We start from the raw sequence: 14,441 nt of genomic DNA on the forward strand, positions 1-14,441 counted from the left end.
TTCAGTAGAGGTTTTGGTTGGATTGTGGCAGGGTTTGCATTGAGGGGCAGCCAACTGGAATGGGAACATCGGCATGAGATGCCTTTGGAAATTAAACATGGTCATGAAAACCTTCTTTTGAAAGCAGATTTCCAGGTGTGCTGTAAACCATTCTAGGCTGTAATTGAAATATAAAAGAATCTTCAAAAGCAGTGATCTATTTTTTGGTGATTGTTGTGCTAATCCTAAAATCCTAGCATGAATTAATTCAAAGACAGGATTGGGTGCATAAAAGTACTTGTTTTAATCATTTAGCATGTTACTCAAAACTAAACTGGTTGAGGCTTCAAGTCTAAGGGTGAAAATCTTTCTTTCATCTATCAAATCCCACCATAATCTGCCAAGAACAGCCACCAGGGGCTCCTGTAGCAGGTGTGAAGAGAAGCTTCTTCCACTCGCAAAGCTCGAGAGGGGAGAGATTTGCTGCAGTTCGTGTATAATGAAATGGGAACGGGTGATGCCATTTAAAGTACTTCTCTAAAGCTCAAAAAGAGTGAATAAATCTTTGCTTAAAATCGGGTACTGCATGAAAATATTTTACGATGCAGAAGCTTTCAGTTGGCAGGTCTTGTCTTAGGAGTTGAGTAATAAGTTACTTTGCCGCAGGTGCGAGAACTGTGTTGGCTTAGCTAGTGTGCTCCATGTGAGAGTTTCAGAAGGCATCCAGGAAAGACAGCCTTCAGATCTCAGGAAAATAGTGAGCACCGTCCGCAGCCCGTACGCATCCCGGTACCTAATGTAGGTGTGTTGTATCCAATAAACAAACAGCAGCAGTGTGTATGAGGACTGTGTCTGGACACCCCGTGTGGGTTGCAGCATTGGGTGCATATACTTTCTTTTAATTTGTCCCAAAGTGGAAAGTAAAAGCTGGAGCCTTATGTATGTGCTGAGGAACCAAAGATGGTGCAGGGTGCTGGGGTCTTGTTTCCTGTGTGGTCTGGGGGGCTTGTGGTGAGCATGGACTGACACTGTTTTACCCTCTTCATCTAGACACACTACTTTGGCCTTTGGTTTCTCAGCAAGAGCCAGCAAGCACGATGGGTGGAGCTGGAGAAACCTCTGAAGAAACATCTGGACAAATTCGCTAATGAGCCTCTGCTTTTCTTCGGAGTCATGTTCTATGTGCCAAATGTGTCATGGCTTCAGCAGGAGGCCACACGGTAGGTGCATTTTCCTGCTATGTTCCGTGTAAGGGTGTGACCTAACTGTGAAGGCTTCCAGTGAAGTAGATGAGCTGGTTGATGAAGGGTGTGTGTGTAGAAGGGGACAGGGTGGAGTAGTTGATTATTTACTAGCTGCTTTGCAGCTTTAATATTTTGATTGATTCCACCATAGCTAACCCCAGCAATTCCCTGTAAGGCTGGTAAGGTAGTGATTCTGAACTAGGTAGAATTTTTTTTTTTTATTTGAGACAGAGTCTTATTATGTTACCCTCGGAAGAATGCCATGGCTTCAGAGCTCACAGCAACCTCAAACTCTAGGGCTTAAGCGATTCTCTTGCCTCAGCCTCCTGAGTAGCTGGGACTACAGGTGCCCACCACTACGTCTGGCTATTTTTTGTTGTTGTTGTTGTACTTGTCATTGTTTAGCAGGCCCAGGCTGAGCTCAAACCCACCAGCCCCGGTGTATGTAGCTGGCACTGTAACCACTGAGCTACGGACGCCAAACCAACCAGGGAGAATTTTATGTCTAATGGCGTTGCAATGTTAGTTGGAAGCTACAGTTAAAATAGGTATGCTAGAATTTAATAAAAAGTTAATCACCTATGCTGTTTTGTCCAATCCTGTCCTTAAGACATCCCCAAATAAAAAGTACCGTCTTTGGATTTGAGGATTGGGAAGGTAACTTAAGAAGGGAGCAAACTTAAAGAGGCAGAGTTAAGAGAGAAGAGTTTGGATTGTCCTTTGCTAAGTAAGAGAAGACGAGAAGCCAGCGGTAGAGAGGAGACCTGGGGATTGGTGTCACGCAGTTGTTCAGACGCTGCTTTAACTTGGAGAAGTCACTTGCCATCTTTGAAGTGATATTCTCCCCCCTCATCTACAAAGTGAGGGATTTGTTTCAGTTTGTAAAGTATGATTCCGTGAAGGAAACAAGTGTATTTTTGTTGGTGTCAGTATATTTCACGTATCGGTAAGAGTTTTCTGATGGGGAGTCTCCTCATCAAATGGAGATTTTCAGTAGTAGCAAAGAGCATCACATTATCCCTCTACTGTTTACCTTTTACTCAGATCTTGGCATTTAGAGTGCTTGGGAAGCAATGTCACTAACGTGTCTAGAAGAAGGGAACAGTATTCAACTTGGTCTCACTTGTGTACTTTCTTTTTTTGTGGTTTTTGGCTGGGGCTGGGTTTGAACCCGCCACCTCCGGCATATGGGACCGGTGCCCTACTCCTTGAGCCACAGGCGCCACCCTCACTTGTGTACTTTCTAGATTTTAAACTTCTGAAATAGTGATACATTTATTAGAATTTTTTTTTTGAGACAGAGTCTCACATTGTTGCCCTAGGTAGAGTGCTGTGGTATCATAGCTCACAGCAACCTCAAACCCTTGGGCTCAAGCGATTCTCTTGCCTCTGTCTCCCAAGTAGCTGGGACTACAGGTGCCTGCCCCAACGCCCGGCTATTTTTAGAGGTCTCGCTCTGGCTCAGACTGGTCTTGAACCTGTGAGCTCAGGCAATCCACCTGTCTGGGCCTTCCAGATTGCTAGGATTACAGGTGTGAGCCTGGCCCATTTTCTTAGAATTTTCATATATGTTATAAGGTGATATGCTGGGTTTTTTTCCTTGTTTATTTTTATTTAAACCTGGTGTTAGATAGATGATGTGTCTACATACAGAGGTTGCAAGTTCGCTCACAGTCTGACCCTTGAAAGCCTGGTGTTCAGTCTCATGTGATATTCGTCTAAAGCAGTCTTTTGCATTCTGTCATGCACCATTTTGAAGTTATTTCACTTATCCAGGTCCTTCCTGTATAAAAGAAATCATTAACTCCTCAAACTGGGACAGTTTCTGTGGCTTTTGAATCCTCCTTGGGCACTTCATGCAGTGCTGGGAACGCAGCATTAGGTTAATCAGTGCTGGTTCTTGACTCTCAGACCATAAAATGTAAGATGAGTGATGACGGTGAAGCATAGACTGGAAATTAGTGCATAATTGAACAAAGTTTAGTCTGTAAGGAAAGTGAAATGTTAGGCAGACTTAATCCTATAAGGCCAGTTGTTGAGGGAGAGTATCTGAAATGGAAAGGAACTGAGAAATTGTGCTGTGTGAAGTTAAAGGGTTGTTTAAGCTCAGAAAAATGGAGTTTTGCAAGGGCACAGTGGCTGCCTTTAGATCGGGGTCCTCAAACTTTTTAAACAGGGGGCAAGTTCACTGTCCCTCAGACTGTTAGAGGGCTGGACTATAGTTTTAAAAAAAAAACTATGAGGGCGGTGCCTGTGACTCAGTCGGTAAGGCGCCAGCCCCATATACCAAGGATGGCGGGTTCAAACCCGGCCCTGGCCAAACTGCAACCAAAAAATAGCCGGGCGTTGTGGCAGGTGCCTATAGTCCCAGCTACTCGAGAGGCTGAGGCAAGAGAATCGCTTAAGCCCAGGAGCTGGAGGTTGCTGTGAGCTGTGGATGCCATGGCACTCTACCGAGGGCCATAAAGTAAGACTCTGTGTCTACAAAAAAAAAAAAACAAAAACTATGAACAAATTCCTATGCACACTGCACATAGCTTATTTTGAAGTAAAAAAACAAAACGGGAACAAATACAATATTTAAAATGAAGAACAAGTAAAGTTAAATCAACAAACTTACCAGTATTTCAATGGGAACTATGGGCCTGCTTTTGGCTAATGAGATGGTCAATGTCCGGTTCCCTATTTGTCACTGCTAGTCGTAACAAGTGATGCAAGTGTGCATTAGTTAGTGTAGATCTGGTTGGAGATTTCAGATGTTTCATTCTGGAAAAAGTCTGTTCACAGACATAAGTGCTGCCAAAGATGGTTGCCATTTTGAGTGCATGGTTCCTGAGATTAGGGTATGTCTCAGAGGGGAGAGATGCATAGAAATTAGGGAGGCTGACTTGAATGTGTCTTTCAGAGAGTCACAATTCTGCAGTTCAGCCAGTTCCATTCGGTAAATCATATCCACATTTTCAATGTCAGTAGAAAATGGGTTACGGAAAAGCCGTATGTCCTGTTCATGGAGATGAAACTCTTTAAATCTAAATTGGAACTCCTTTTGCAACTTTTCCAGTGAATCCACACGTTTTATTTGGGAATGCAACCAATGGATTTTCCGCTAACAGATTTTGAGTTGTGGGGAAATGGCAGAAATTTTCCTCCTTCACTTGTTTGATGAGGAGGCCTAATTTTACTTCAAATGCTTTCACATGTGATTGCGTATCACAAAAGAGCTTCTCCTTTCCTTGAAGTTGCACATTGAAACTGTTGAGTAGCTCTGTTACATCTGTCAGAAAGGCAAGGTGCCATTTCCATTCTGCATCATTGAGCTCTGGTACTTCATTGTTTTTTGAAAGCAGAAAAGCTGTAATCTGTGGAAGTAAGTCATAGAAATGTTTCAAAATTCTCCCTCAACTCAGCCAATGGACTTCTGTATGGTACAGAACATCTTCACAGGCAACATTTAGCTCAGACAGAAATTCCTGAAATTGTCTGTGGTTTAGTGCATTACCTCTAATGAAGTTAATGTAAGAAACCACAGTTTTCATAACAGAGTCCCACTTCAGTATTTACTACAAGCATTTGTTGGTGGATGAGGCAGTGTATGGCTGTTGGATGAGAATGGTTATGTTTGTCCATCTCTTGGTTAATGTGAGCAATTACTCCTTTCTTAGACCCCACCATGCTAGGAGCACCATCAACTGTCACACTGGCTAGTTTTGCCCAGTCCAGCTCCAAACTTTTCACAGTTTGGCAAACCTTTTCATAAATATCCTCTCCTGTAGTTGTTCCTTTGATGCTTTGCAGTGCAGCAAGCTCTTCCGTGACGTCGAAATAGTCATTCGTCCCATGAATAAAAATTAGAAGTTGTGCAGAATCACGAACATCATTACTTTCGTCAAGTGCCAAGGAAAAATAGGAAAATTTTTTGCGTAGTTTTGCAAATGCTGATGCAAATTGTCTCCCATTTCTTCAATCCTTCGTGTAATTGAGGGTCCTGAAAGACTCACTGTACTAAATAAATCAGCCTTCTCTGGATACATCTCTTTGGCAACAGAAAGAAGGCATTCTTTAACAAATTCTCCCTCCACGAATGGTCTGCCAATGCACACTATTAGCTTGGCAACTTGAAAACTTGCTCGCAGTGATGAAGTATTTAGCTGTTTCTGCTTCACAAAAGTATTTTGCTGAGTTGTCAATGTATATTTCAATTTTGATATTTTATCTTTTCTCACTTCTCTGACCAAACAATCATATTTATCTTTATGTTGAGTTTGATAGTGTCGATGCAAATTATATTCTTTGAACACAGACACTATATTCTGGCATGTCAAACACACAGCTCTTTCCTTGTACTGCATGAAAAAGTAATCGTAAGTCCACTGTTCTTTGAATATCCTACACTTCGAGTCAATTTTTCCCTTTCTTGATATCATTGTTTCCTAGGGATTCCAAATTGCTATTAGTAAAATACATACATACATATATATATATATATATATATATATATAGCGCTCCAAAAACAATATACCAGCAATAACTTTGCCCACACAGAGAAATATAGAATGCACTGCCCATCAATGCAGTCTGATCAGTGTCCATCAATGCCGCCTTGCCAGTCCACATCATTTCAGCCTCTCCAGTGCCCATATGGTGGAACTCTGCTTTTACCTCAGGCTCACACTGGTGCAGTGCAGGAACAGGCATGATTACAGAGCCGGTTCCTCCACAACCTTTTCAGTTCACATTACCCTGTGTGAACCACACTGTGATGTGTGAACTCACACAGGAATCTGATTGCATGGAAAAAAGAAGGCACATATGCCTTTTTTCTTCCGAATCTAATGCGAGTTCAGCCATACAAGCATATGGTTGAACTCGCACTGCTCAGAGATCGCAACAGTGTGAACTGGGGCTTACACAGCACACAACATACAACATCATACACAACTGAATAGCAATCAGAATATAAATGCACTTACTGGCAATTAAATTGGGTATCCTACTCCTCAATTGTCTGCAGAGCTGGATTAAGTTCCCATGGGGTCCTAGGCAGATTACCAGTTTGGAGCCCCCATGCGATAACACTGAGCACTGACCGTTTGCAATAACACTGACTGCTGGCCATTTGTGATAACACTGAGCACTGAACATTTGCATTAACACTGACCGCTGGCAATTTGCATTAATACTGAGCGCTAACAATTTGCATTAACACTGAGCACTTATAATTATCATTACCACTGAGCACTGACTATTTGCATTACCTCTGAGCTCTGACCATTAGCACTAAGTGGTGACTATTTATGTTATCACTGGAATGCAACCCCCCTAGAAACCACCGCCAACCAACTAACCAACTTAAAAAAAAAGCTCACCTAACTTCAAAAAAAAAAAGGCCTCCCTTAACTGCAAAAAAAGGGCCCTACTAACTGCAAAATTAAAAAAAAAAAAAAAATAGACCTCCTAACTTAAAAAAAAAAAAAAAAAAAACCCTAACTTGTTCGTAACTCGGTCCTTAGGCAGCAGCAGGCTCTGCACAGGCAACCTGGTGACTCCTCTGATTACACCAGAGACTGAGAGGAGGAGTCTAGAGACAGAGAGAAGAAAGGGCGGAGAGAGACAGAGAGAAGGAGGGGAGTCAGAGAGTTTGCATGCATTCCACACATGCGCACTGCGGGCCAGGACGAGCGGGCTGCTAAGCAAGATGACAAAAACACCTGGCAGGGAGAGACAGAGAGAAGGAACAGAGTCGGAGAGTTGGCGCACATTCCACACATGCGCACTGCGGCCCGGAAGAGTCGGCTACTAAGCAGGACAGGCAGCTGTGGCAAAAATACCTGGTGGGCCAGATAAATGTCCTCAGTGGGCGCATGTGGCCCGCAGGCTGTAGTTTGAGGGCCCCTGCTTTAGATATTTAAAGGCTTTTGTAGGAGGGGGAATTCTGTGTTAGCTTTAGAGCACAAAGTTGGAGCCCACAGTAAGTGAAGTTCGAAGGAGTTGAAAGACTGGCTCTAGGCAGCCTATGTGGTGCTCTTTGGAGGAGGCCACCATACTGGGTAGGGTGTTGGACTAGACTAGTGGTTCTCAGACCAGGGCCTTCCATGTCGCAATTACAAGAGCATTTATTATAAATATGGATGCTAGAGCCATTCCAGAAGTCTGAATTGTAATGTTGGGCTGTGGATCAAGAGGACGTGGTGTTTAAAATAAGTAGTACTCTTTTGGTGGTTCTGATAATTATCCAAATTTGTACATCAGTGAATTAGTTAACCTTTAAAACTATTTACAGTTATAGATTTTCCAGGTAAGTAAACTTAAAGTTGCATTATTTGACTGTCACTGTTTGCATTTGTAAATTAAAACAACAGGCATTTAAATCTCCTCTACTGAGGTTAGAGTGAGACGTTTTAGTGGTGGTTATTAAGCACAGGGATAAGGAAGGGCTTCTTTCATTTTAATTTAGAATTTCTTGTTGCTCAGTTCGCTCAATTCATTTAAGATAAAAGTTGACAAAGAGGGAAAGAAGTGTTTTCCAACACCAAATTCTGAAGCAAACTCTGTTATTGTCAACTTGGTCAGAGACACTAACAGAAAAAAATGTAAAATTTTAAAAGACACTTTTGGACCTTAACATTGGAACCAAACTATGCGGATTTCAGGTATAACCTGCTCTTTATGGCAGAGGCTGTTTAAAGTTAGGAACTGGATTAGCATGAAAAGTTGTGTGTATGTGTGTGTCTGTGCGCACGTGCGTATGTGAGTTTCAGCGTTGCAGAAGTTTTTGTTGCCCCCAAGGGACCCTCAAGCTGGAATGTGCCAAGGGGTGTCAAATCAAGTGAAAGACTTAAGCTGGGGGAGATGCAGAAATGAGAGGAAAATGTGTTGTTAGTAAAGAAAGGAAAGTTGATAGGAAGAAATAAAAAGGGGAATTACATGTACTTGGGAAGGCTGAGGGCCACCAACAACGACCCAGATGTGATTCACTGAGACATGCCTTGGGTGTAGGTGTAGGAACTGGAGTATAAAGGAAAGCTGGTTTGGACAGAATAATGTTCTTCAATGATCAAGTTTTATGGTTTTGGTGTTAGAGATGAAAAAAGGAGCTGAACAGCAGGTGAAGAATGCTACTAAGTGTCCATAGGAGCCTTTGGGAATCTTGAGCCTTCTTGGGAGGTTTTAGAAGCATCTGAAGTTCGAACTGAATACTGAAATTGCCTTCCAGGCAGAGCAGCCAAGGGGAAGCAGTGGAGGTGGGGCAGGATTCCAGAGGAATGTTTCACAGAAGGCCCCAACAACATTCATTAGGAGCGGGTTAATGACTAACTCTCCAGTTGTCAGCCGGTGTCTGGGTTCCCTGGCATCTCAGGTGGAGATGGGCTTTGGCATCTCTGAGAGCACCTGGGATCTGCAGTATCTGACACAAAACAGTTAGTCTTTGTGATGCCCTGCAGAGTAAGAGATTTGCATAGATTAGAAACAGAAATCTGTCTTTCATTTGCAGGCAATCCCTTGGAGGAGGCTAACCATTCAACCATCTGTGCTTAAAAAAATGAGCCTTTGTCTGGAGCCAACCAAACTTGTTTTCACCCAGCACATGTTTGCAATGGTTTGGCTACTTTTGCTTGAGAGTAAAACAAGTCCTATAGCTTTGTCATGACCAGCCATTTTCTCTCTAAATCAGGACAGAGGGTCTAGATAAATACTCTGGGTTTAGGGGTGATATGGACCCCTATATATGTGAAGATACATAGGGATGAAAGGAAGATAATATTTAAAAGGTGTTTATTTCATTTCTTGTCTCCAGACCAGTTGCCATCCTTGGAAACTTGCAGTTGAATAGTATATCCAGAACAACACAACAAAAATTTGAGAATGATACTGATTGCAAACTGTTTAATAATAGGGCAAATGACCTCATTAAAATTATCAAGTCCAATGAAGACAATTAATGACAATTAAGGTTATGGGGGGGGAGGAAAAGCAGAAAGAGGGACGGAGGGAGGGGGGTGGGGCCTTGGTACGTGCCACACCTTTTGGGGGCAAGACGTGATTGCAAGAGGGACTTTGCCTAACAATTGCAATCAGTGTAACCTGGCTTATTGTACCCTCAATGAATCCCCAGCAATAAAAAAGAAAAAAATTATCAAGTCCAAATTGTTTTGAATTAGAACATTGGAAGGCACTGCTTTTTTGACGTTAATTTAACCTGTATTTCTCATCACATCAGCTAGATAGTGACTTTAGAGGAGCAAGTCTCTTCATAGCTAAGGGAAACATGGAGAATACTGTGATTGTGTTGGAGAAGAAATGGACAATTCAGCCCCCCCCCCCCGTGAAAATTGAATGAGAAGACAAAAGATACGAAAGGAGAATACGCACAGAAGTACAAAGAAAAGGAGAGAATGGGAGAAATCACTTGACATTATTACATAAGTGTGAAAAAACTGGTGAGAAGGGTACATGAGTAGACAGGGGGGTGAGTCATGAAACCATAGGCATTAAAGAGATTAAGAACCACTACGTTTGTTAACCCCACTCCAAACTGCAAGATAAATTATCTTGGAGCTTTAAAAATGTTAGTTTACCCCTGTTGGTTAAAATGACTCAAGGGATGGGACCACTGTAATTTTTTCCATCTTGCTTTGCTTTTCGTATTTCTTTTTGCCAGTTTTTCTATTCAGCAAAGGGACTTTTGCTAGTTTATCACCCCTCCCCCATTATGTCCTCCTGACTCAAAGGAAAGATTTTTGTAATGTGTTTTAATGATTTGCATAGCAACAGTCTTCATTATAAACACATGGTTTTCAGTTTTTTTCTGGACACAGAAAGAAAAAAGATGGTTTGTGAGAGGTGGAGAAATTCTTAGTCACACAGAAGGGTACTTAATAATAGCAAAGGAAGGCCGGAAAACTGCCGGCCAAGATCGCTGCTTTTAGTTTAGGTCTGGTGTTTTTCCAAGTCTTCTTCAAGCGAGAGGAAGTCCCTCTTTAATTTTTTTTTTTTTTAATGGTAAGGAGAAAACTTTTAAAATCCAAAGTAATTTTTTGAATTTAGATCTTAAACTTTTAAGTTGCTGAGTGCATGTGTGGTTTCTAAAATTTTAAATTCTGAGACATTTTTCTTTTTACCAAAACATGTTTGTCTTTGCATTACTCACTGTCAAATGGTATGTTTGCATAGTGCAAAGCAGCTTCTCATTGTCCTAATGAAGTCAGATAACATTTCCTCTTTTTCTGGGACATCTTTTTGGCTTGGCTTTTCAGGTGGGGCTGTCCACCCTGTCAGTGGTGAGCACTGGACAGAATTAACAGAGTACAACTACTGCCGTAGCCAACATAATCGCTCCCCTTGCCAGGATAGTCTTAGGACCCTGCTGTCCATCTCTAGGAGATTCCAGGTTCCCTGGTTGTGTTCCAAGTACCCTCTGTCTGCTGGGCACTGCTTCTCTGTCTGCTTCTTCTCAGCCACTGTGGGCCTCCCTTACTATGAGGGTCACTGTTCTGCTATATGTGTAAATCCTCCAAGGTGCTAGTTTAGGAGACTATCCTCATTAGCTAGGTAAAACTGCCTAGCAATTGTTACCTGAAAGATTTTCTAAATACTTAATCTTTCTATGGGCTTATATGGGCATTCTTCAATGTTAAAGATACTTTCTGTCTTGGAAGAACAAACTGGGCAAGTCTTTTTTTTTTTTTTTTTTTGAGACAGAGTCTTACTATGTCACCCTCTGTAGAGTGCTGTAGCATCACAGCTTACAGCAACCTCAGACTCTTGGGCATAGGTGATTCTCTTGCCTCAGCCTCCCAAGTAGCTGGGTCTACAGGCACCCGCCACAACACCCGGCTATTTTTTGTTGCAGTTGTTGTTGTTGTTGTTGCAGTTATCTGTTGCTTTAGCTGGCCTGGGCCAGGTTCAAACCTACCAGTCATGGTGTATGTGGCTGGTGCCGTAACCATTGTGCTACAGGTGCCGAGCCATGGGCAAGGCTTTTAACCAGCTGAGAATAAATGCCCACTTTTACAGGTGTGCTATTTAGGTACCAGAAAAAGGATAAGTTAAGTGCTTTTTATTTTTATTCTTTTGGTGATGATGAATGACAAAGGGAGTTAGGTGATCACTTTTTGAGACAATGGTGGGGGTCCCTTTTTTTTCCAGCTACACATTTGGACCCATGGCATCTTGATGCCCAGCCAGATTAGGTGACCCCAGAAAGGGTTAAAACGGTGTTTTGTTTGTGTGTGTATGTTTTTTTTAAAATAGATTTTATTTTATTTATTTATTTTTTTTTTTTGGTAGAGACAGAGTCTCACTTTATGGCCCTCGGTAGAGTGCTGTGGCCGCACACAGCTCACAGCAACCTCCAACTCCTGGGCTTAAGCGATTCTCTTGCCTCAGCCTCCCAAGTAGCTGGGACTACAGGCGCCCACCACAACGCCCAGCTATTTTTTGGTTGCAGTTTGGCCGGGGCCGGGTTTGAACCCGCCACCCTCGGTATATGGGGCCGGCGCCCTACCTACTGAGCCACAGGCGCCGCCCTAAAATAGATTTTAGAAAATAGTTCCAATGACCTTACAAAAAGCTTTCTTTACCTTTTCTTTCTTGTAAATACCAATGCTGGTTGACTCTCATAATCTGCCTTGTGTGCTATTGTAAACAAGTTGGTGTTCAACCAGTGTTTAAAGCTGCTCTTTATAAAAGCTCTAATTATGGTAATATTTCCACTTCCTTTCACAACACCCTGTATTTTGTTCCTCCAGTTCTTTTGGTTCTTTTATTATTTGAAAATGTCATTTTAATGGATATTTAAAGTTTACCCCTGGGCTGGAAAATAGGGACTTCCTTGAAGTCAAACTTAAGATTCAGCATGAATTCCCCGTGGATAATATAATTTGCTGAGAATAGCAAATCCTTCCCCTGGCCAGTTCTAGCTGGTGAATGAGAACTTGTTCTCTTTCTGTTGATTATTGAGAATGGAGTTGTTTCTGCCAGATAGTTTAGATATTTTAAGATGCAGTTGATACTGGGTCTAATCTCAAACATTCTGTACTGTTAATATTATGTGTGATGAGATGGGAGAGGTAACTGCCTGTCTGTAACAAACAGAGCAACCTTGGAGGGAAGAAGAATTAGGTTCCGAAAAGGAGATTGTTTTTTGCATTCTTTTTCATTTCAAAGTACCTGTTCCATATTTTGCTAGTCAGTAGGAGTTTAATAATGAACAGTTCTAAGTCCTCTCTCTACAGGCAGTTTTTATTTCACTTCCATATATTTGATTTACTGGAGGTTTATTGGAGTCTGTCCTTAAAGCTTCCATTGCTGACCTTATTTACTTCCTGGAAGAGGCTTTGTCACTGCTTTGGAGAACCCAAGGGCTAATGTCTCTGAAGACTGGGGCCAGCTTCATGGGCCTATGGCCTGGGCCGTTAGCTACACAGGGCCTCATGCTCAGAAGGGCTGCATGCTTGGTTTACTGCTCTGCTGTTGCCATCTTGAAATCCTTAATTTTCAAACAATGGCCCCTGTATTTTCACTTTGTAGTAAGCTCTGCAAATTAAATAGCCACCCCTGCCCAAGACTGCTGCCCTTGCCTCGTATGTCCGTCTCTGTTCATTCATCTCTGCTTTTTTTGTTGCTGTCTTGTGATTTGCTCCTGGCTATGGGTGGGTCTGAGTCTGCTGTTTTGGGCATGATCAAAGAGAAAAAATAAATTTAAAAATCCCTCAGGGGGAACAGAAATGAAATTTGTACCATATATGCAAATATGAAAATAGAAATGTAGCCCTGGCAACCATTTCTGTTCTGGACCTGACTCACTGGGAAATCCTCTTAGAGACTGTGGAGATAGTGTAAAGCCAATTTACTTTCTTTTAGAGAAACTGATGATTAGCTTGTCTTAATTCTTAACTAAGATTTTCTCATATTTTACTATGGAAAAGATGACTCTTTTTTTGAGAAAATTTATACTTTTCTTAATTAAATCAAGAGTGCATCCTTGGTGCCTACTTCATTATATAAGTCTTCCAAAGGCATAAAGTTGCTTCTGGGGTTCCCCGCCCCCCCTTGAGAAAAAGATAGGGTTTGCAAGATATGCAGGTAGAGAGTTAGCTATAGAGGCAACTTCCCTTCCACTGGAACAATGAAGTGTAGACAAAATGAAGTTACCCTAACTTTGAACATGATTTAGATGTTTCTCTGACATTTATTCCCTTTAGGGGACAGAAAACAAATAGTAAAATATCTCAGTGTTCTTTAATAATATCACTTGGCCTAATTCATTACAAGTACCCTAAATAAAGGGAACAATCAGAATTTCAAAAGGAAATAAATCAAAGGTATCATTCATATTTCAAAAGGAGTTTCATGTAACGTGGGTGTTCTTTAATTTGAAATATTTGACTTTATCTTGCAAGATACGCCTTAACCATTAGTAAAGCACAGTGTCCAGAAAATAAGTACAAGTTCAGCATCCTTAATTCAAAAACTCGAAATCTGAAATGTTCTGAATTCAAAACTTTTCGACTGTTCCTGTGCTGCTCCAAGAAAATGCTCACTGGAGTATTTTGGATTTCTGATTTGGGGGTGAAGGAGACGACAGCAGGGATTTTCACCTGGTGCGCTGTGATAGGATCTGAGGTGAAAATGTTTAAAGATTATTAATTAAATTATTTTCAAGAGAAGTTCAAAGCAAGGTAAGTGTATTCTTTTTTTTTTTAAGACAGAGTCTCACTATGTTGCCCTCAGTAGAGTGCTGTGCCATCACAGCTCACAGCAACCTCAAACTCTTGGCCTTAAGTGATTCTCTTGCCTCAGCCTCCCAAGTAGCTGGGACTATAGGCCTCCACCACAATGCCTGACTATATTTTTGGTTGTAGTTGTCATTGTTGTTTGGCAGGCCTGGGCTGTATTCAAACCCACCAGCTCCTGTATATATGGCTGGTGCCCTAGCCACTGTGTTACAGGCGCCAAGCCTCCACTCTTTTTTTTAATCAAAAAAAAAAAAAAAAAAAAAAAAAATTTTTTTTTTTTTTGAGACAGTTTCAATAGAGTGCTTTGGCATCACAGCTCACAACAACCTCAAACTTTTGGGCTAAAGGATTCTCTAGCCTCAGCCTCCCAAGTAGCTGGTTCAACAGGTGCCTGCTACAAAGCCTAGCTATTTTTTGTTGTAGTTGTCATTATTTTTTAGCAGGCTTGGGCCAGGTCCGAACCTGCCAGCCCCAGTGTATG

At 41.7% G+C, this 14,441-nt stretch overlaps 1 protein-coding gene across 2 annotated transcripts in view; it reads left to right on the top strand.

The window, feature by feature from the left end:
• PTPN14 (protein tyrosine phosphatase non-receptor type 14) overlaps positions 1 to 14,441 on the top strand; it is a 222,234-nt gene that overhangs the window by 102,591 nt on the left and 105,202 nt on the right. For both annotated transcript variants that reach the window (XM_053604957.1, XM_053604956.1), the window contains exon 4: positions 1,030 to 1,199. In XM_053604957.1, coding sequence (XP_053460932.1) covers positions 1,030 to 1,199 — 170 coding nt within the window. The remainder of the gene's footprint in view (positions 1 to 1,029; positions 1,200 to 14,441) is intronic.

The sequence above is a fragment of the Nycticebus coucang genome, chromosome 10, assembly GCF_027406575.1.
Source record: "Nycticebus coucang isolate mNycCou1 chromosome 10, mNycCou1.pri, whole genome shotgun sequence".
Classification (NCBI taxonomy): domain Eukaryota; kingdom Metazoa; phylum Chordata; class Mammalia; order Primates; family Lorisidae; genus Nycticebus; species Nycticebus coucang.